Source organism: Pseudochaenichthys georgianus, chromosome 21, assembly GCF_902827115.2.
Source record: "Pseudochaenichthys georgianus chromosome 21, fPseGeo1.2, whole genome shotgun sequence".
NCBI classification, from domain to species: domain Eukaryota; kingdom Metazoa; phylum Chordata; class Actinopteri; order Perciformes; family Channichthyidae; genus Pseudochaenichthys; species Pseudochaenichthys georgianus.
Window position 1 is genome coordinate 7096288 of NC_047523.1, and position 21768 is coordinate 7118055.

A 21768-nucleotide genomic window follows, 5' to 3' on the forward strand; every position below is an offset into this window, starting at 1 on the left:
TATTACTGATATTACTGTCGGCCATTACTGAACTCACGAAGTCTCGCAAAATATCGCAACTGCTCGCGAAATCTGTGTGACGTCAAGGGAAGCTAGCGATGTGATTGGCTTAGACATAGTGGATTGAGTCTTGACAGTCCACAGTCTCCTCACTGTCCGAGTGACATAGATGATAGATGCTTAAGTTAACTATGTATGACATTTGTATCAAAATTGTATGTATGTACATCACTATGTATACATATGTACTGTATAATGTACACATGTAGAGTTGTAGAAAAGACATGGTCTACAGACAGTACAGTACACTCTGACTGTACAGTCACTACATTGTATACTGTATAGTAGGTGTGTAACAGTGTAATGCGTATAGTCTACTCTACACTCTACCTTAGTAACCTAACCCAAAAAAAGAGCACCGAGTCATTTGAAAAAAGGCGCATTTGCGTACCAACATAGAGAGAGAGAGAGAGAGAGAGAGAGAGAGAGAGAGAGAGAGAGAGAGAGAGAGAGAGAGAGAGAGAGAGAGAGAGAGAGAGAGAGAGAGAGAGAGAGATATTTGCGGGTTGCATATGAATTCAGGGCCGGCCCGTAGCACTGGCGTTATAACTTATAGATGTTCGCCTAGGGCGCCAGATCTGGGGAGGCGCTGCGCTGGCAGTTCTGTGAGGGAAACATTTTGTTTTGACCGTTGGGGCTCATCCTAATTTTCGACCTCGATGTAACAATATTCATAATTAAGTAAATGTACACCCTTTTCACCTTTTCATCATCCAGGTTACACTTTTCATTTGCCCTGTACGCAGGGGCGCCGCCAGGGATTTTGGGCCCCATGAAAAGATATCACATTGGGCCCCACCACCAGGCCCAGGCCACGCCAACCAAGCACAATGCTGTAACCACACCTCCAGAACCCAACCCACTCATTTATGCTTTAAATAACTCTACCTGTACAGGCTTGCATCTATCGTGTAGTCCAATACTAACCACACAATATGTCCTGACACTGAGCGGTGAACATATAACACTGTGCAGACGTGCAACATTCTACTGCAGTAGAATTCACTATTTGATATAACACTAACATTCCTGACAATAGACCTCAATAGTCATCTTGTATGGTGTACATGCCTTTTTAATGACAACATCTGATCAGCTCATTTTCAGACAGGTTTTTATAGAAATGGAACAGGACAAAAAGAGAGAGAATATTTGTTCCTGAAACTTTCAGCGTCTCTTTCCACAGAGGGGACACATGTTGAGAGTTGTACCTGGACTCACATTCAGGTTCAGGTCCGGACAAACATGCCTCTGAAGTTTTTGGCTCCAAACACCAAACAGATCATTGTACCATCCCATAATCCCCTCTGTTTCAGCCCTGTTTCAAAAGTGCTGATTCTCTGTCTGTTACTTTAGATGAAAATAAGGAGCCCCTCCCTACGCCCCTCTGAGAGATATTTGATTAGAAATAACTCAATGGTGCTCTAGGAGGAGATTCAGGTGATAAGGTGTGGGGGGGGGGGTTACCTTGGTTGGTGATTGGCTAGTGGTTACACAAGACAACAAATCGTTGTGACATCATAAAGTGGCCAAAATCTGATTAGCTCATTTTCAGACAGGTTTTTATAGAAATGGATCAAAAAGAGACATTTCTGACCTCCTGCTAAATGATGAACCATCCAGATCTCTCAGGTCTTCAGGGACTGGTCAGCTTTCTGTCCCCAGAGTCAGAACTAAACATGGAGAAGCAGCGTTCAGTTATTATGCTCCAAATATCTGGAACCAACTCCGAGAAACCTGCAGGTCCGCTGCAACTCTTACTACTTTTAAATCCAGACTAAAGACTTTTCTTTTTGCCGCTGCTTTTAATTGAACTATTCACATCTTAAACTGCACTGTCTTTTAATGTTTATTTTATTAGCTTTTCTTTTTAATGACTGATTTTAAATGCCATTTTCTTAATGTCTTTCGTTTTTTGTAAAGCACTTTGAATTGCCTTGTGTTGAAAAGTGCTATATAAATAAACTTGCCTAGCCTTAAACATGACCTCTTAAAATAAAGTGAACATTAACACCAATATTATCATTTATAAAATGCTATAACAAATAACATAACATAAGCAGCAATTGTTTTTATTAAAGATACATACCTACTACAAAATAAGCGGGTATTGAAGTGTAAATGGACAACAAAATGGAAATGGAAGTGAAAAGGCCTGATGGTGGTGCTAAATCAGAGCCTATTACCTGTTCTCAGCCTCTTTCTCATCATGCATCTGGTGTGTAGTGATCCAATATCGTTACCATAGCCTTGCCCTTTAACAGTTATTACGAGCCCTGGCTCAGCCTTACTCACCAAGAGCCCAGCACCTAACCTTCTTACAGGCAAAGTCACTGATCAAGTCCTTGAAGTCCAGCTTTCTAGCCAACTGGCTTTCAATGGACAGCATGGCAAGACTGCAAAGCCTTATGGGGGGTCAGGGCTGCGGAGCCTAAAGATGGATCTGTTGGTCCTGGCACCAGGGGGAGGCACAACTGATTTAGTATGAATATCTGCTAAAAATGTACCTGCATTTATTAAATGTCAGCTAAAAGAGGAGTGAAATGAAAAACCTCTGAATTTTCTGTGAAGATATTAACAATAGCCAAAGGTGGGGTAGGTCATTTTGGAGAAACCAGCTCGAGTGCGCTAGAATTTGAAAATACACAGCCGGAAAAAATCTGCCACTTCCTTCCAGAGCCCCTCCTCCAACACACACGAACGCGCACATGACCAATGAGGGCACGAGATACGTTTGTGCACAGATGGAAGGCTGACAGGCAGGTAGGCCATCCAGTTATTTTAGCCGGGCCGGCTCAGATGATTGGTCGTGCTTTTTACAGTGCCACGGCTTCCACAGATGAATTTGTAATGGCTTTTGTCAAAGCACTTAAGATATTCATTGCTATCAGGATGTTAAGAGCATTCCATGCAATATAACAAAAAGCGTATCTCGAGCCCCACCTTTAATGTCAGCAAAACATTACAATTATTATTTACAATGGACTACGCTTAGCTAACAGACTAATTTCCACCACTCATGGACCACACCCACCTTTTCTTTTGAAAAACTGGGTGACATACTGTCACCCTTTAGTCCCTCTCTCTTGTCTTTCTCTCCTTTCTTTTCTTTCTTGAAAGCCTGACATTGTTAGTCGTTGAGACATCGTACACACGTAAGTACTAGCATCCCTACTCTCACTAGTCTCTCTGCTAGAAAGGGCCGGTGCTACACAGCGTTTGGAGGCAGGACCAAACCATTACATGTAAATAGAGGGGGGTGTTCGATGCTTTGGATAATTAACTTTTGGAAGAAAATAAGTTAAATGAATCATAAGTTTAGTGAGTACATCATACAAACATAATTGGAAGATATGTTAAAAATGTAAACACCTATTAGACTGATAGCATGGTCCATATGATACTAAGGCATATTGGCTCTTATTGGTATATTAGGCCTCCACCCAGGTTGAAGCTTAGCTGAGCTCCAGTGGGGATTGACAGGGGGTCACCAATCCTTGTACCAATAAGAATGTCAAAGTTGTCCTCCTACCCAACAGGCACACCAAAACAAACAACATAGTGGGGGTTCTGTCAATCAATCACTGTCAGTACACACCCACATACAGTAGTGCTGAGAAGAGGACCTATCAGTCAACATGAGCGGAAACACCTGCGTGGGTGGATGTGTGTGTGAAGCTAAGTGTACAGGCGCTAAGTGTCTATGTAAACATAAACAGAAGCAGACCCTATAAATGGATATTTAAAGTAACACGTTATCACTTCTCACCCTAGTTCATCATGTTCTAATATAACAAGGTGTTGGAATGAGCAATACCACTTCTAGCCGGGGTAGCCATTGTTAGCAGATACAAATGTAACAACGAATGACATGGTATTTTGCGCACACAAACACATTGAGAAACATTTAGATAAAAGAGAGAGCTCTACGTACGACTGAAACACAAATAGTTACACGCTAATAATTTGTATTTAACTACAGATTTCACTTCTGTTAATGTGTGGAGTAGCCATCTTGGATTTTAAACTAGGGTTTGGTAACATTCACCTGACTCTCTGAATGGGAACTCCAACTTCCGTATGTGTTACTGTGGAAATCTCTGCTTTGGAACTTGGAAAATCCGACTTTGATTTTGAATAGAACGCAACTAACCTTCTGAGCCGACAGCATAAACTTAGAATTTTTTTTTTTGGATTTTTGTACTCACGGATGTTAACATGTTCTGACATGTAACAAGATCTCGGCCGTAACTTTGCTACTACGTGCATGCAAACACATTCACGATTTCTGACTGCAGGTGGAGCTGTCAATAGCTTGCAGGGCAGAGGCAGCGTCAGGTGGAAACACTGGCCAGGCCTGAGGGGTTGGGTAGGAGGGGGGCACCCGAAGGAGCTGGGCCTCTGAGAGAACCATGGCATGTTGCTGCTCATGGAATGATAAGGATGTTGGAGAAGGAAGGGGGTTTGGGGGAATGGAAGGGGTCACGGGAGGGTTAGAATATCTTGTAGTGGAGCTGATCTGAGCCAGACAGAGATACAGTATCCTGTCAACTCCAGACATACTCCACCACGCCAGACACAACTCTCAAAAACAGAGTCACATTCCACTATGTTGCCATCATTCATGTAGGCTGTTGATACATAAGGGCAACTGTGACAAACATTTGTTAGGAACAACTTAATTTTGGCTTACATGTTTCTTTTATTATCTTTTACTGTTTTTAAATGCCTTTATCTGAATGTCTTTCATTTTTGTAAAGCACCTTGAATTGCCTGGTGCTGAAAGGTGCTATATAAATAAACTTGCCTTGCCTTACATTGGAGATATTGTAGTTTCCATCTTAGAAACTTGTATTGGAAGAAACTGCCCCTTTTCATATCAGCTGCTTGTGTTACTAAAAAAGGCTAAAACATGTAATCTGATAAAGCTCATTTCCTGTTTAGAGTTAACATTCCTATATTCCCGATAAGGCAACAGATCGAAAAGAGACTTCAATGAACCAAGGTGATTTGCACACCCTTAAAATCAGCCATCATAACGTAGCAAATTGCTTCCAATGGTCCGTTTTTTTGGTTTGGATGCATCCTTTATTGGCGGATTGTCCAATGACATAAGGCCTTACCTATACTAGCTTTCTTAGAATTGCATATTAATTGTATAAAAAAAAAAAAAGACTGCATAAAATCCAGATGTATAAAGAAGAGAAATGTGTTCTATAAGCCATGGGCTTACACAACACAAAACAATACAGACTATAAACACGCAACATAAGATGAACAACCAACAAATAAGTAGATAAAAAGAATAAATAATTGAAAACAAGAAGAGACAATTATTAATATAATAAATATAACAAATATCTTACATAAATTATAATCATCAGCATTGTTTTCATACAGTGTGGTCAATATAACATCATTATTCATTTTTAAACCATTAAATACGGATCTACTAAATATTGTCCTCGTTGGGTAATATTGCATCTCAGGGTAATATCAGTACTAAGCTATGATTCATTCTGGAAGCGCGTCCAACTCCAATTTTGGCCCAATAACATTATGTAAAGCTGCAACAAAGTTTAATGAAAGCCCCCATCATTTTTAGAAAGGCAAAACATTCCGATAGTTCAAGGGGGACAGAACTGTATTGTTGGTTTGCGGGCAGAATCGGAATGTGCTTCCTCCAACTGTAACGGAAAGCAGACCCCAACAGAGCAGAAGGCTTGTGATCATGCAATGACACAATTAGTTGTGGATAAGGAGAGTGGTGGCGTAGTAGCAAAGATGAAAGACGCTTTAGGAGGTCAACAGTTGCGATAACCCAGGCCCTAATCTGTCAAAGCTAAAACAGACATGGTTCAACGATAGTAATAAAAGCAGGATGAAGGATACAAACACGTGAACAGCCTCCTGGAATCATAAATATGTCCCGTGTTAATGTTCGTCAGTGATCTGCAGAGGAGATGGTGGTGAACATGACTAACTGGTGAACATTGCATTTGCCTGGATTATCCTCCTGGCGCAGGGTCAGAAGACCGATGGTAAACAGAAGTACATACAGGCGTGCACAGGAAGGAAACGTCAGTGGTGACATCCTATTTGTGTTCACCCTCATCAAGCGGCCATCTTTTTCTGGAAGCACTTCATTTGGATCCTCTGTTTGCTGTCATTATATCCTTCCTGTTTATCAGCCTCATGCTTTAGCTCCAAGCCCAAAGGATGATCAGGGCAACTGTCGGATGGTTATCGGATTAGCCCGGCCTTTGACGGATCATAAGATCTGTTGGAGCGTCTCCACCACGGTGTGTGCGTGTGTGTGTGTGTGTGTGTGTGTGTGTGTGTGTGTGTGTGTGTGTGTGTGTGTGTGTGTGTGTGTGTGTGTGTGTGTGTGTGTGTGTGTGTGTGTGTGTGTGTGTGTGTGTGTGTGTGTGTGTGTGTGTGTGTGTGTGTGTGTGTGTGTGTGTGTGTGTGTGTGTGTGTGTGTAGCTGTCCGGATGAAGGTAAACACAGTGTAGGCAGTGCGTAAACGCTCTTTGCGTGCTGGTGCTGATCTTCTCAGAGTCTGAGTTAAACGTCCCGCCGCCTCCTGGAGTGACCGCTGGCTGCTACGTTTTTAAACACGCCCCTCTGGCCCAAATGTCCTTAAAATTAAGTCTGAGTTGGAAATATATTTCAAATAATGTATGCACTGTCATTTCCCCACGAACACATAACAGTCTGCGATGGAATGATTGTCTCCTGTGACTCTTTTTGTGTCTCTCTCTCTTTATTATTAGTTTCCATGTCCCTCAGGGCTCCGTAGGTTCACTGCTACACGTGTACCATTTCGCATGAATTTGGTGAAATAAAAAAATGCTAGTTTCCCTTTAAGTCCTTCCATTCTGATTTGCATCTGCATACAGGAAGACCACATGGACGGAATGTAAATCACAAACTAAACAAATTAAGCGTTGATTTTAATTGTAGGTCAACAGGTCCCACATTATTATATAAGGTTAGTTTAAAGCAATAGTTTTAGGTTGAACCTAATATTTATTATTCAAACGTAATATTATTGCTTTCAACTTACCTAATGCAATTATGTGTAATTAGTTTAAATAATACATGTATTAAAGTAAACGTGTTAATTTGTTTGCAGGGCACTGGGTACACGTTCAGGTTTCAGAGCCACACCGCCTTAATGCAATGAAAGCAGGATTAATGTGTAAAGTCCATTGCCTTTTACAATGTGCATGCAATAAAAAGAACTGCACGTAAGCAGCAGTGTGACTGACCAGTTCTATTTCTGCTTTTAGGTGTCTTCATCTTGTGTCCCATCAACAAACTATGAGCTGGTAAGTAACATGTTTCGTTGTGTCTTAGTCGTTGCTTCCATGCTGAACATGCTCTGCAGGCAGTATGATTGGATCCTTCATGTTGCAGAAGTATTACAAACAGTGAGGCAAAGCAACAGCCTCTATCAGCAACAGTAACAAGGTAGTCACCACTGAGCATAAAGGACCATTATCTGAAGGACCCTTGAGACAAACATGGGGTTTGGGGATATATAAACGAACCAGACTCAACCATTGTTTGTCAGTTGTTGGTTTTCGCTGCTGCTGCATGAAAACATAGAAACCCTCTGGATACAAAGCTTCATGTCCTCGAATCTGCTTTATCACGATGACGTCTCTTGCTGCTTGAGTCCGAGTATGAACGAGATTTTGCGAGGGCAATAAAAAAGTCATGCTTGCGCTGTTGCCTTATTTGGTATTGGCATTAGACGCCGTGTGAGACGTGCAGATTATTTGCTCGCTCTCTTTCTCTTATGTTGTGTGTTTAAATGGTTTTGGATGCCTGACAAACCAAAGCAAATATCCCCTGCACGTCTCTGCGCTCACAGAGGAAATATGTCTCCAAATGTCCTGTTTTTCTTTCCTAAAAGCTGCAGTGATGAAGCGGGAACATGTGATTACCCTCTGCAGATGCGTTCACACTAGATGCTTTCTACATGAAGGCATCTGTTTAGGACGTGCAGCCGAGTGGGCTAAGCTCTCTGGACGTTGTTAAAGGGACCTGAAACAAACACATTCAGACAAAGTGCAAACACATACCCATGTTGGGCCATTCCATATGACATACACGTGACATGCCACTGCCTTAGCCTGGAATCTGTTATTGCTGCTAACTCTTTGCTGACAGCTCTAATGTCCCTCGCCTTCAGGTACAGCGTCCTTAAAACTCCAAACAACCTTGCATTGTCAACAATAAGTTTCCCATACCTAAACGGCGTTGTGTTTACATTTTGGAATCGTGTTTTCTCCCAGAATACAGTACAGTTTTTTGGCGGTGGTGGCGAAGTCGATAGGGACTTGGCTTGGCAACTGGAAGGTCACCAGTTCAAGTCCCAGCAAGACCAAGTGCTACCGAGGTGTCCCTGAGCAAGGCACCGTTCCCCACACTGCTCCCCGGGCGATGTTCAAAATGGCAGCACACTGCTCCTAACACTAGGATGGGTCAAATGCAGAGAAACAATTTCCCCACGAGGATTAATAAAGTATATCCAATCCAAGTTTTATTTATTTCATTCTAAAGAGGAGCAACTATCACAACACTGAGAACAACACATAAAAAGTATTCTGATTAGTTATGTCAGTAAAAGATCATGGTTTGGGTTCAAATAAGTACGTTTGTTAAATAACACGTGTAAATAAGTGTAGTATGTTACGTATCAGCCGCACAGCGAGCTGCATACTGTAAGTCAAGTGTTTTTACTAGAGCCGGGACTCGATTAAAAAAATTAATCTAATTAATTAGAGGCTTTGTAATTAATTAATCGAAATTAATCGCATTTTTAATCAAATATACATATTTGACCTGAGAACAGTGAGAAGCAGTTTCCACATGGATTTTACTCCAAGTGGTCTACAGTCGAGCCCTAATCCAGTGAGCCAGGGAGCTGGTTATCTTCTCAGACGTGGACTTACTTATCCTGGCCCTGAAACCAGTCATCTGGTTGAGTGTGGGTTGGGTCAGGGTGTGTCTCATCCAGTGAGAAACGCTCCGCTGTGCAAAAATAAGTGCGATTAAAATGCGTTAATTTTTTTAACGCGTTCATTTTTGTGTAATTAATTAATCTTAATTAACGCGTTAAAGTCCCAGCCCTAGTTTTTACCCTCCATGAAACTCTTCCCTGGACTTTCATTGGACACTCATTTGTGTTGTATCCATAATAACCAACCATCACTGTGAACATATTTCCCCCACAAAATAGAATTGACAATGCAGCTTTTTGAAATGATGAGCACATCTGTTTGATTAGTAGCTTGGCTCAGTCCGCTCAGTCTCAGTGAGTCAACGCTATCACAGAATAGAATCTGTTCGTCCCCATCAATTATCTGTTTTAACAGCTTTAAAAGGCCGCGGGAAAGAGAAGCCGCAGGGCATCTGCCTCCATTGCATGTCTTTTATCTCGGCTTGCCAACGGCAGTCTCCCCAGAGGCCTCCGTGGATGCATTAACGGTGATGATTGCTCTCATAAATGCTGATGGGCTGAGCTTTAAAACATGTGTTGGTGTACCTTTACCCCCGCAGAGAGAGGAGGCGAAAGACACCTGCTTGTCGAGGCTTTCAGTGGGTCATGCAGATAGCCTTAAACACATTGGAACATATGAAATGACATAGCAGGGTGGGCTGTCGAGCTGTTGTGCTGTGTTCAATCTCAATAACAGTGACAATGACATGACTAAGTGATGTCTGCTTGGCGTACAGTATGTGTTAGCCCTGTGGTCGTGGTTCTGTTTCACAGGGAGATGCTGCAGGTTTATGCGTGGTTGTGCGAGCGTGGTTGTGCGCGCGTGGTTGTGCGCGCGTGGTTGTGCGCGCCTGCGAGCTCTCCCTGCAGCAGCTCTCCAGCCGGAGGGGGGGTCAGCCTTCCGCAGCACCTTGTTTGGTAAATTCCTTCGCTTGCGGCCTGAGAGCAACATGATTTACCGCCTCACTCAGGTGCAGACTGATCGCAGCATCAACCATTAACTAAAAACTAAAAAAGAGAGCTTTTGATTTGGAGAATCCAGACATTCCACCCAGATGGGCCCAGCTACAAGAAATACACAGCTCTATTAGTTGGTCATATTGTTCCGTACTGGATGATATTGAAATGTTTTCATGCAGCTGTTTTTTAGCACAAGTATAACACGTGCTGCCTCTGGATTTGGCTGCTTTTCATTGGACCACTAAGTTCAATTAAAGAATCAAAACATGAAATATACTGTGACCTCATGCGCTTTATCTACTCTCTGCAGTCCCTGGTTGGATGCAAACTGCATGTTGTCGTAGTAATGACAATAAAGTTGAATCTAATCCAATTAAGGTTAGATTATTTTGTAAATTTTGGATTTTGGAGCAAAAGGTGTCGTCGTGTTGCTACGAGAATACATGGCCTATTTGTTTTAAATGACAAGCAAACAAAAGACAGACAGGCAGTTCAACTTCGTACAGATCATAAGACTTTCTTAATCCCGCAATAAGAAATGTTCTGCCCCATTCTGTTTTTATATTGACATCAGAGTTCTCAACCCTTTGACAACTGATTTCAGATCAAGCGTACTGATTGGAAGATTATTCCAGTTGCAGACATACGCAACTGCAGTGCACGAACAAGTACAACATGCAAGTCAGAGTGTGTGTGTGTGTGTGTGTGTGTGTGTGTGTGTGTGTGTGTGTGTGTGTGTGTGTGTGTGTGTGTGTGTGTGTGTGTGTGTGTGTGTGTGTGTGTGTGTGTGTGTGTGTGTGTGTGTGTGTGTGTGTGTGTGTGTGGTCACTTCCCTGCTGTCCCCTGTTGCACTCTCACTCACTCTCAGACTAAACAACTGACCCAAACATCGTCATGGCTTTAGGAAAATCAAACAATGTTGATTACACTTACCCCAAGGACCATTTAGCAGGTGTTGTGGGATGTCAGATGATATCTCACACCCTTGGTAGGCATCAACGTGTGTTCCAAGATGCGGGGCAATCGGCCTTGCGTGGATCCAGTGGTACAGGAAACTGATCAATTGTCAGTGGAGCCACACTTTTGGTAACTGACAGAAATTAGACTACATTGAAGTGTGTAAGCCTTACATGCACCAGCACGTACAAGCAAAATGTGTCATTTTGAAATTAGCAGCCTTTAATCCTGAATCAAACACAGGAACCCAACTAATTAAGGAGTGAATTAAAGAAACAGCTCATTTGGTTCACAGATACGTGGGTATTTTACACAAGTGTAAAAGGATGCACACACGCTCAGATTTCTTTTCTGCAAGTCTTCACATCAGGTTTCGCACGCTCTCGCATTGTGCACCATATCTACCTTCATACAGCTCTGCCAAGAATAGGTGTTCATGTTGCGCAGACACAGAAACCTGGATGTCTGGATGGAGGGTGAGGGAGAGATATTAGGTATTCTGGTGAGGTAGACTGCACATCTGAACCCCCCAGAAACACACATAAAGAATGCATGAGCCCACAAGCAAAGATATGCGCTCAGAAAACCCTAAACCACTGACACTTACGTCATGCAGCTACTTTGGGTCTTATGTAGGGGAGGAACGGGGCCAGGACATTGCTGAGTAATGACTTACTGAGGGCAGAGATGGTCTAGATGTGGTCCAATTAGCGCTGTGTTTAGAACCACACATATTCCCTGATGTTCCCTGTGTTACGCTGTGCATACAAGCGCCGAGCAGGCATCCTGCTACTACATATTATACTACTATTCCCTGGGAGTGGACACACTAGGCCGTACAAGAACTGTTTAATATTGAACGAGGAGGCAGGCCTCAGGCTTATGTGTGCTACGTGATGACCCAGCCATAGTCAAGGGTGTATATATTACATAAGTATAGATGTCATGGACATGTTTATCCTGCAGGAAACCACTGCAGCTAAGATGGAGGAAGAGAGAATGATCAAACTGGGGCAAAGCGATTCTTTTTAAACGGATATTCTCTGGGATGTCGAGAGGAAGTCACTTCGAAGCTTTTTTTTTAAAACGTAATTTTCAAAACCTCCCTTTTATTAATTAGACACACCTGACCTAAAAGTAGGCGTTTTGTTAGTGACTATTTGATATAGGATAACAACTGCATCCCTACAAGAGTATCATATCTCACCTTTTCTTTTACATTTAACATCCTTCATAATTGTTTAGTTTACGTTTAGTTTTTTCTATTTGTCGGTCGGTATTTCTGTTTGTTGGCAGGATTACAGAAAAATACCAATGGGCTGATTTCATTATATTTGGATGCAGGATATGGCGTTGGCATTTTGAACGAATCAGAATCACTTATCGGGAAGGCCTTGGTGGAGATTGCCCTTTTAGTTAATTCTGTAACATGTAGTGTGTGCACTCTTCTTTAGTCTCAAACACCTGCACACACTTGTAATTGACATTGGTTTACATTGCTAATTACAAACACACAGTGGCTTGTAAAGTGCGTGTGTATGAAGCCGTCCCACGCGGTGAAGTGTTGCAGAGTTAAAACAAGCCCAGTCCCTCTGGCCTAGTATCATAGTGCACTGCTCTGCACGCTGCGCTGTAATCTCCCCTCACCAATGTTCCTTCCAGTGTAAGAAAGTACCGTTTAGTTCAGACTGTGGTTGCATCCAGACTGCTTTGTTGTGTCAGGCTTTCCTAACTTTAACTGCTGGTTGTCAGACTCCAACATCCTTCTTTTTTTACCCATGAACACTTGCAGTTTAGATCTTTCTTCTGATAAACAGCACCATGTATTGCTTGGAATAAGACTGTTCACAGTAAGGTTATGTGTGCTTCAAAGCTTAAATGTCACCTTGCTCATTCGCCCAACGAAAAGAAAATATCCTCAGCAGAAAAACAACAGCATTGTTTGATCTTTCAAGTCTGTACTAAAGGGGCTATTCTGCTCATGTTCAGCTTCGTATTAGTAGTTAGTGTCTCTCATGGGACATGTCTCCATGCTTTCATGTGCTGCAGCACCTCTTTTCACCCTCTGTCTGAAACCAGAGCTGCTCTAATTGGTTAGCTGGTCGGCTCTGTTGTGATTGGTCAACCGCTTAGCGATGTCCCGCCTCTTAGGCTGTTATGTACATCGTGCTCGAGGTGGCCAATGGAAGCGAGAGTGCTACATAGTGATGTCACTATTTTACCGAAGTTAAAGGTCCCATGTCATGTCTTTCTGGTTATCACCCGTCCCCTTGTGTGCTATGAAGGTTGTTCTGCATGTGAGCGGTCTGCAGAGTCACACACCCTCAAAGTACACCCTGTAGCGAGTAAAGCTCCAACACAGAGAAGACCTGTCTGTGCTGCCCCAGAACGCCTCGTTGGAGATTTCTCTTTTTCCATTGTTTACTTCCTGGGTATGGTGACGTGCCCATACCCAAATGGACCCATTGGTCCAAATGGTCCAATCCGTGGAGCTCCTCACACACACACACACACACACACACACACACACACACACACACACACACACACACACACACACACACACACACACACACACACACACACACACACACACACACTCCTTTAGCGGCAACAATGTGACGTGCTGGGGGGTGCTAGCGGAGCCTCCCAGCGCGGCGAAACTGTGGCGCGCTTACAGTACACTGTAGGTGCGCTGCAGCCCCCTCAGCACCCCCCCCCCCCTTCCCAAGTCCATTCGCGAAAGGCTCGCTGTCTCGCAGCAAGCAGGAAACCACACCAGTAAGCCAGCTCACACTGTTAGCTCCTCGAAGCAGCGAGCCAGTGGGCGAGCTGACCAATCAGAGCACGCTGGGCTCACAGGGAGGGGGGGGGCAGGAGCTCCAGCAAGGCGTTTAGGACAGAGAGTGAAATTCAGTGAATACATACTAGATGCTGTTTGAGAAACCAATGTGAGTTTGGAACATTGAACAATGTAAATCTATTCTAGTAGACCTCGACAATGGAATTATGATCAGTGGAAATGGCCATGACATGGGACCTTTAACAAAAGAGTCTAATTGTAGCGTTTCAGGCAGGGAGGGGGAGTGTGCGGGAGAGGAACTCCCTCTGGAGGGAACACAGGGATGTAAGCCTTTGCAGACCATTCACAGAAACCAAACCATAACACACGACAGGAAAAGGGAAACCCCAACAATTATAATAGGGTCTCTTTAAGACCTGTGTTGTACTGAGCAGGACCCTTGGTGGCTGCTCTCATTTGCAAAGGGAGAATAGCACGATGTTGGCACAGCAAACACCTCCTGGATAGGGTGACAGGTCAAAGTGGTTTGCTGTACACATATGTCCTCCAAACAGTCAGTGTTGGTCTCTTTTACCCATGACAACAACATTTCCCTGTAGCGACCCTGGGAATGTCCATAATTCTGTTTTTGTTTCTGCGTACATAGGAACAGTTCAGTGAGCTAGGACAAGGAATCCGGAATACAAAACAGAACAAATACATTGTAGTGATAAAGAACAGATAAGATAAGGCTTGTGCAATTTTTTTTTTTATCTAAAGGGAATTTTGATTATGTGCCTCTGTTATTTCCATATCGGGACATACAGTATGCAGTGTTGACATATTAAGAGCGTAGTGTGAATTGTATGTGTGAACCCTTTATACACACACACACACACACACACACACACACACACACACACACACACACACACACACACACACACACACACACACACTATAAATACTTAGCGGGTGCCTTCAGAGGGTCCCTCCTCTCTCTCACATGTTGCAGAAGTCCTTGGGTTACATAACAGAGAGTGGTCAGGTCCATATCAGTTAGAGCAGGGACGGGGGTGTGTGTGTGTGTGTGTGTGTGGGGGGGGGGGAGGGGGTGCTCGGAGAAGGCAGAGGTGGTTTAGGGTCGCAGGTGGCTCCGAGGTTTTTCCCACAGCGAGGCCGTCCTCTCCTCTCCGCTGGTCCTTAGGGATCTCTGGTATGTTGGAAGCCCCCTATCTCAGAGAGGGGTGGGAAGGGGAATAAGCATACACACTCCAACCTGAACCCTGGAAACACACCCCCCCCCCCCCCCCGTGTAGGCCTGCAGTTTGTGTTAGCACCAATAGAAGGCACTGTTTTACATAACAGCCCTGTGTCACCCCACACCGTGATGGATAGTGTTGGACACATACCAACACATAAACACTAGAGGTGGCAGCTTAAAGGCAATTTACTTTTTTGTTACAGCTTATTTGCTATTTGAATCTGAGACAACAGTGACACCTCAAACACCAAATATTCACTACTTATTGGAGATTTTTATTACTTTGCATTATTATTTTTGGAATTTTCATTGAGGCATAAATGAGTCATCTAGCTTCAGAAAAAAAAGGGAAAAAAAGCAGACTTGTGGGGGTTTTCGTTCTCTGCAAATGAGTCCCTTTGACAGTGATTTAGCTACTTTTCTGCTCCGAGGAATGCTGCATAATATCTCATCAAAACAAAAATACAGTATCATCATTTTGGCAGTTTAGTGAAAACAAGAGCACATCGAGGCACGTCTAAGAAGGCTAGATCTCAGTGTGGGAGATATTTAGAGACGCAGTGTAAACATAGGAGTAGAGTTGGTGTGTTTCCAAAGTATTGTCCTAAAAAATGTACAGGGTGGTACCGGATTAAGGGTGGAGAGGATGAGTGGCATCCGTCGGCACACACCCTTGACACACACACACACACACACACACACACACACACACACACACACACACACACACACACACACACACACACACACACACGGATATACTCTGACAACAACAGCAGAACTGTCCATGTGTTTTGAGTGACACTACACAGACTCTGCCAGGGGCGGAGCAAGAAGGGCAAGATATGACTTTGGGCCCCAACCCAACAACCATGTGCAATTGCCTACCTACAGATTCCAACTGAAACATGCACAGCTTTAAATGCAGGTGGACAACTCTAAAAGTTAATTAATTATTGTATGATGTTTAATTAGAGTTAGCTGTGAAAATATAACATTGTGTGCAGACACGCATGTAACATTCTATTTGATGCCACTCTTAAATCTGGTGGTGCAGCACGGCAGACTTTTTCAGGACAAACTGCTTCCTGTGTAGATATGAAGGGCTCATTCTCAGCTACTCATGAACACACAACACTTCTTAGTTTCAGGTTATTACATGCTTAATAAACTGTAAAAAGTAAATTATATTTGCCAATATATTTCCAATAGATTCTCAAAACGCTACACATTGGCCCTTTAAAAAGAAGAAAAACCTTAAAAATAGATATTAAAACTGTGTTCACATCTTCAATTAACATATATTTACATTTATTATAAAAAAAGATGCAACAAACAAATAAAGAAATAAAAAACATAATGGAGGGAAACAATTGACCTTGTTCTCAGTGTATATTCCGCCGCTCGCCGACAACAACACGGCACTCGATCAGCTGTTTGGGATTATCGACAAGACCGAGACTTCGCGGCCAGAGGCGGCGTTCGTTGTTGCCGGGGACTTTAATCCCGCCAACATGAAGAAAGTTCTGCCGAAATACTTTCAACACATCAGCTGCCCGACGCGCGGGGGAAACATACTGGACCATGTGTATTCCCCTTTCCGACATGGATATAAGGCTCTCCCTCGTCCTCCCTTCGGCAAATCAGACCACATCTCACAGCTGCTGCTGCCTGCTTACAGGCAGAAACTTAAACGGGATAGACCGGTAACAAAGACAGTACAATGATGGAGTGACTCAGAATCAAATCTGCAGGATTGCTTTGCATCTACGGATTGGAATGTGGAACGGAAACGGTCATCTGCTACATTGGGAAATGCATCGATGACGTGGTACCGGAGATTTCTGTACGGACATTCCCGAATCCAAAGCCCTGGATAAACGGCGAGGTGCGTGGCAAGCTGAAAGCGCGCACTATCGTGCACAGAGCTGGAGATATGGACGATTACAGGACATCTAAGTATGAACTCCGGAGAGCTATCAGCAGTGCAAAGAGACAATACAGAGACAAGGTGGAATCTGACTTCAAAGCCTGTAACACCCGGAACATGTGGGCAGGACTAAGAACAATGACAGACTACAAAGGAGCAGCGGAGGGTGCCGCCAGTGGCGGCGCCAGTGGCGGCGCCAGTGGCGGCGCCAGATATTTTCTTTTGGGGGTGCTGTGGGGTAGCTTGACGTATTTCGTAGAGGGTGCTCAAAAATGTTATGTCCCGGGCGCTACGGTTGAATGTTCTACTGCAACACTCCCCACACGCACATACAGTGTACCCACGACCAGGGGCGGACTGGGAGGAAAAAGTGGCTCGGGGATTAATTGACAGACAGGCCCATTTAATGCGCGGCATGTATCGGCCGGCTGGCGACGAAAGTATGTTACTTAACAAAAAACCCTATGCATTTAATGTTATTTTGGACCATTATTCATATAGTAATCACATTACCTGAGCCCTTGAGTTGCCTAGAGCAAAATAGTTCCAGAACCGGTTCTCGGTACCCAGACGTCACTTCCCCCTTTTCTCTCCTACGGGTACAGCAGCTACTCCCCCTGAACCCCGTTTCCCTGCCACCACCCCCTATGCAAGCCCCTCCCTCTGAACCCAGGGCTCGCTACAATACTGTATACTGTATACACAAACTATAGAAAAACGCCTTTACGCTTTGGAGCTTGTTTATCCATCTGTAAGCAACTGCCAGCTAGGTCTCTCAGTCACTCACTCCTGATCGTTCACTGCGCAGTGACAGCTGCTACGGGCCTGATGTGTGAAAGTGAAACTATCCGATAGATAGAACATAGGTAGCCTATCAAAACGGCCCGGCCCAGTGGAGTGGCCGGAACACTTACACATGGGAAAAAAATGTTTAATATTGAAATGAAATGCATCAATCTGGTGCACTTTGAGAGCAACATTAAGAGATCTATGGATACATCTCTCAACACCCATATACAACAGAACTGTAAACCGATGTTCTACAAACACACAAACACACACACGCGCTACGTTTATCCACGCCGCTCAAAGGGGGAAACTCCCAATGCTAGCTACCTCTGCTTTCCTTAAGGGGAGGGCTATCATTTGGTAAATTGGTCAAAGGAGCCTCTGTGCTCATGTGAAAGAAAGCACATGGTGCTGGGCAGAGATAACGGGCTGCGGGTAAAAACACACACTCTGATGTGCTGTGCTTACAGAAGACATACACGTGGCTGTGTGCGTGGTGTCCCTCCACCTGTGTGTTTTCACGTCACAGTTTGCTAAGGACACACGAACATGAGTAACAAAGCTGCGTAAACTCAGTAATTATAGCTCGTCTGTGAATAAGCTGTGTTGTATATCCTTGAATGGACGGCTCGTGTGCGGTCTTAAAGGGCAATAAAGGGACATTCCAATTGGTTTACCACTTGGGTCATGTTTTTGTTATCACTCTGTGTGTGATATAGGGGAGGAAAAATGATTGATAAGACATGTTTTAAATAAACTCTCTGGTGTAAACAGAGACCCACTTCCTGCTTACATGTTGTCTCACTGCTCTTGCCATAGCTGTGCACATACTGTTTTATTATGCACTGAAAGTTTATTAGCACCATTTCTAATATACTCCGTTTCCCTATAGAGTGGTGCAGTGTATGTTTGTATTCCCACCTGGAAGTTCGCTATGCAAGGACTCCCTTTTCTCTTTCAGAAAATAAGGTCTGTGACAAACACGTTAACACATATTTTTCAGCAGGATAATCTCTACATATTTAAACAGTTTCTTTGTTTTTAAAGCGTACATTGTTTTGAAAGAACTAGAGGCTCCTATTAAAGGCTATAAACAACCTACATCATGGCCGCATGAGTTTCCATCACCACCGCTAAGCTAAAGGGCGCTAATGTTCAGCATGATGGCATTTAATAGTCTCATTTAGCCACATTGAGCAACCGCTGTTTTAAGACACATAGGGAGCCACAAGGGTTACAATTATTACTAATTGCCTGGTTTAAGGACTCATTCCTGAACTACTCATTTTTATTTTTTGCTTGTAATACTCTTAAAGGTGGGGTAGGTAATTCATTTCAGAAACATGGAATGCTCTTAACATCCCGATAACAATGAATAAATTAAATGCTTTGACAATGAATATATACAAATATTTCATCTGTGGAAGCCGTAGCGCTGTAAAAAGCACGACCAATCATCTGAGCCGGCCCGGCTAAAGTAACTGGATGGCCTACCTGCCTGTCAGCCTTCCATCGGGGCACAAACTTATCTCGTGCCCTCATTGGTCATGTGCGCGTTCGTGTGTGTTGGAGGAGGGGCTCTGTGAGGAAGTCTGAAGGAAGGGGCATATTTGTTTCAGTTGTCTACTTTCAGATTCTAGCGCACTCAAGCTGGTTTCTCCATTCTCACCGACCCTACCTTTAATCGTTCCCTCCTAGATCACAAGAAGGGAGAACATTTGAAGAGCAGTTGAATCTGGCTTAACTGTTAGCTTGTTTGTAAACTGTCTGATTCATTTATTGTGCCAGTGCACCATGTCTCAACATCTCAGCCATTACTTTGGTGAGTTCATTGTGACTGATACAAATGGCAACACCTACATGTACAGAAACACATCTAACAAAGTAAAGCATCAGTGAATCGTGACAGAATGCAGCTGTAAGCACCTATGAAATATATTTGTTATCATTATCAAGCAGGAAACACTGATTTAGTTTTCCTATTCTATTTGTACGTCTGTTACTATTTGGTACCACGTGGGAGATCAACAGCCTGTATTTAGCTGCTCTCATGAGAACAAATGCAATAAGATGCTCAGCTGACTCGGCTCAAGGTGATGGGATGTCTCTGAGCTGGAGATGGGCCAAAGAGTTAGAAAACCTGAGTATCCGCGATGGATAAGGTTTTTCTTTCCCCCCCTTTTCTGAGATACTGTCCAATCGATATCCTTTGTTGGAGAAATATGTGTACCCTGACATATTTAGTGCACTGGATTGTGGGGTAGTCTGTTTCACTCTTTGTGCAGCTGCTGCAGAGCTCTTGGCTACACAACAGTGATGTTCTTCTTCGTCTCTCCTCTTGAATCTTGTCTAATTAGGTTTGAGGACAACACGGGTGTTTTTGATTTGGAGAATGTGACACATTGACTGTCTCTTTAGCATTACCACATTGTCTTTTTTCAATACTACCACTAAAGGATGCTTACGTGGACAATTTCACATGATTCTATTTAAATAACTTTATAGTATTTAGAGCATTTTCCCTGTCCTTATGCAGACAAACAATGGGGTCTTGACTGGTCATATTGGAACAGTCACATCAACTTGATGTTCCTACTGATGCTAATGTGGCATGGTCATGAAAAACTGCATGACATGATATGCAGCCATCAGCTCCGTCACAAAGTATTGTGGAACAATTAAATTAATTTGCTTTTCTTCACGTGGTTGTGCGAGAAACGTGGTGGCGTGAAGACTACCAGCAGGACTAGTTGCTGAGCTACTGTAGCTAGCATCCAAATGGCTAACATGCTACCGCTAGTCACAAAAGCTTCTCAAGCTTGTTTTAATATTACTTGCACTGTGTAGTATAGGCTATTTCTCCCTGGCATTTTGTTTTTAGATAACAATTATGTGTTGGACTTACTGGCTGTCTTTTTCCTATCAAAGCACTGACAAGACATTTAGCTATTGATCAGAAGCAAGTTTTCACTTGGAGTCTGAACCGTAGACTGCATTACATTTTTTGAGTAGCAACCTTAACCCTTTGGTTTGTGCTGTTAAAAACCTCTAACTTTGCATTTCTGCTGTCAATGTTGACCCTATTTGAAGGAGAGCGTAGAGCTGGGCCAAGCGTGGCCATGTACTGCAGCTAGCTAGCTAGCTAGCCAAGTGCATTCCTAATTCATGTTAACTGTGATAATTGTGATGCTAATTTTGGCTTGACAAAAACATACTTAAAAATTGTTCTTAATGGAAACAAATGAACAGCTAAACACTTCTTCTTTAGTGTATCTTTATGTAAAACCGAGAGCTTAACAATGAGATGATAGTGGTGGCGGCTCGTTAATGGAAAGGTTGCCACATGATAAACCCTGCTTTATCGTCAATTGATCTGTAATCTGGGCCATCATTTAGATAAAGAACATCGTGCTATATTTAAGAAGAATACAAACCAGTGATTGAGACCTATTGATTAGTTAACGCTTATTGAAGTAATATAACAATAGAAAAGTATAGTTCCTCATAGACTTCCATACAATTTGACTACTTCTTGTTCACCCCTTTTTGGTCATTTAAAAGAATGCATGTTTAAGATACTTCCAGGCCCTGAGGACTGACCTCTTGATCTTGAATCACTATGACAAAGAACATGTTTATCATTTTGGTGTGTTAAAGCAAAGACCCATTCCTGTCCTTAACATGATGAGACACAGATGTAATGTGCATGGCTTGCAAGAATTACATTGATAAAAAAAAGTATTTGATACCATTACTGGCCTTTGTGCTACAGTTTTTCTTCAAATGTTTTGTTTGAAGAGGGCTTGGAGAAACTGCAAACACTTCCACTGAGGGCTATGTTGCTGATACACAGCTTCCCAGGCTTTCTAATGCTTTTTAAATGAGTGGCATGCTCCAGTGAAAATCCACACACATACACACGCTCCGGCCATCTGGCAGCAATTGCACGAAACGGAAACGCACATGTTAGAATATATCATTGTGAGAAGTGTTTTGGTCTGTGTGTGTTTTCT

At 43.1% G+C, this 21768-nt stretch overlaps 1 protein-coding gene across 1 annotated transcript in view; it reads left to right on the plus strand.

Moving 5' to 3' along the window:
* tns1b (tensin 1b) overlaps positions 1-21768 on the plus strand; it is a 252364-nt gene that overhangs the window by 144941 nt on the left and 85655 nt on the right. The window contains 1 exon segment of the mRNA XM_071207064.1: positions 7356-7394. Within this exon segment, the coding sequence (XP_071063165.1) occupies positions 7356-7394 (39 nt within the window).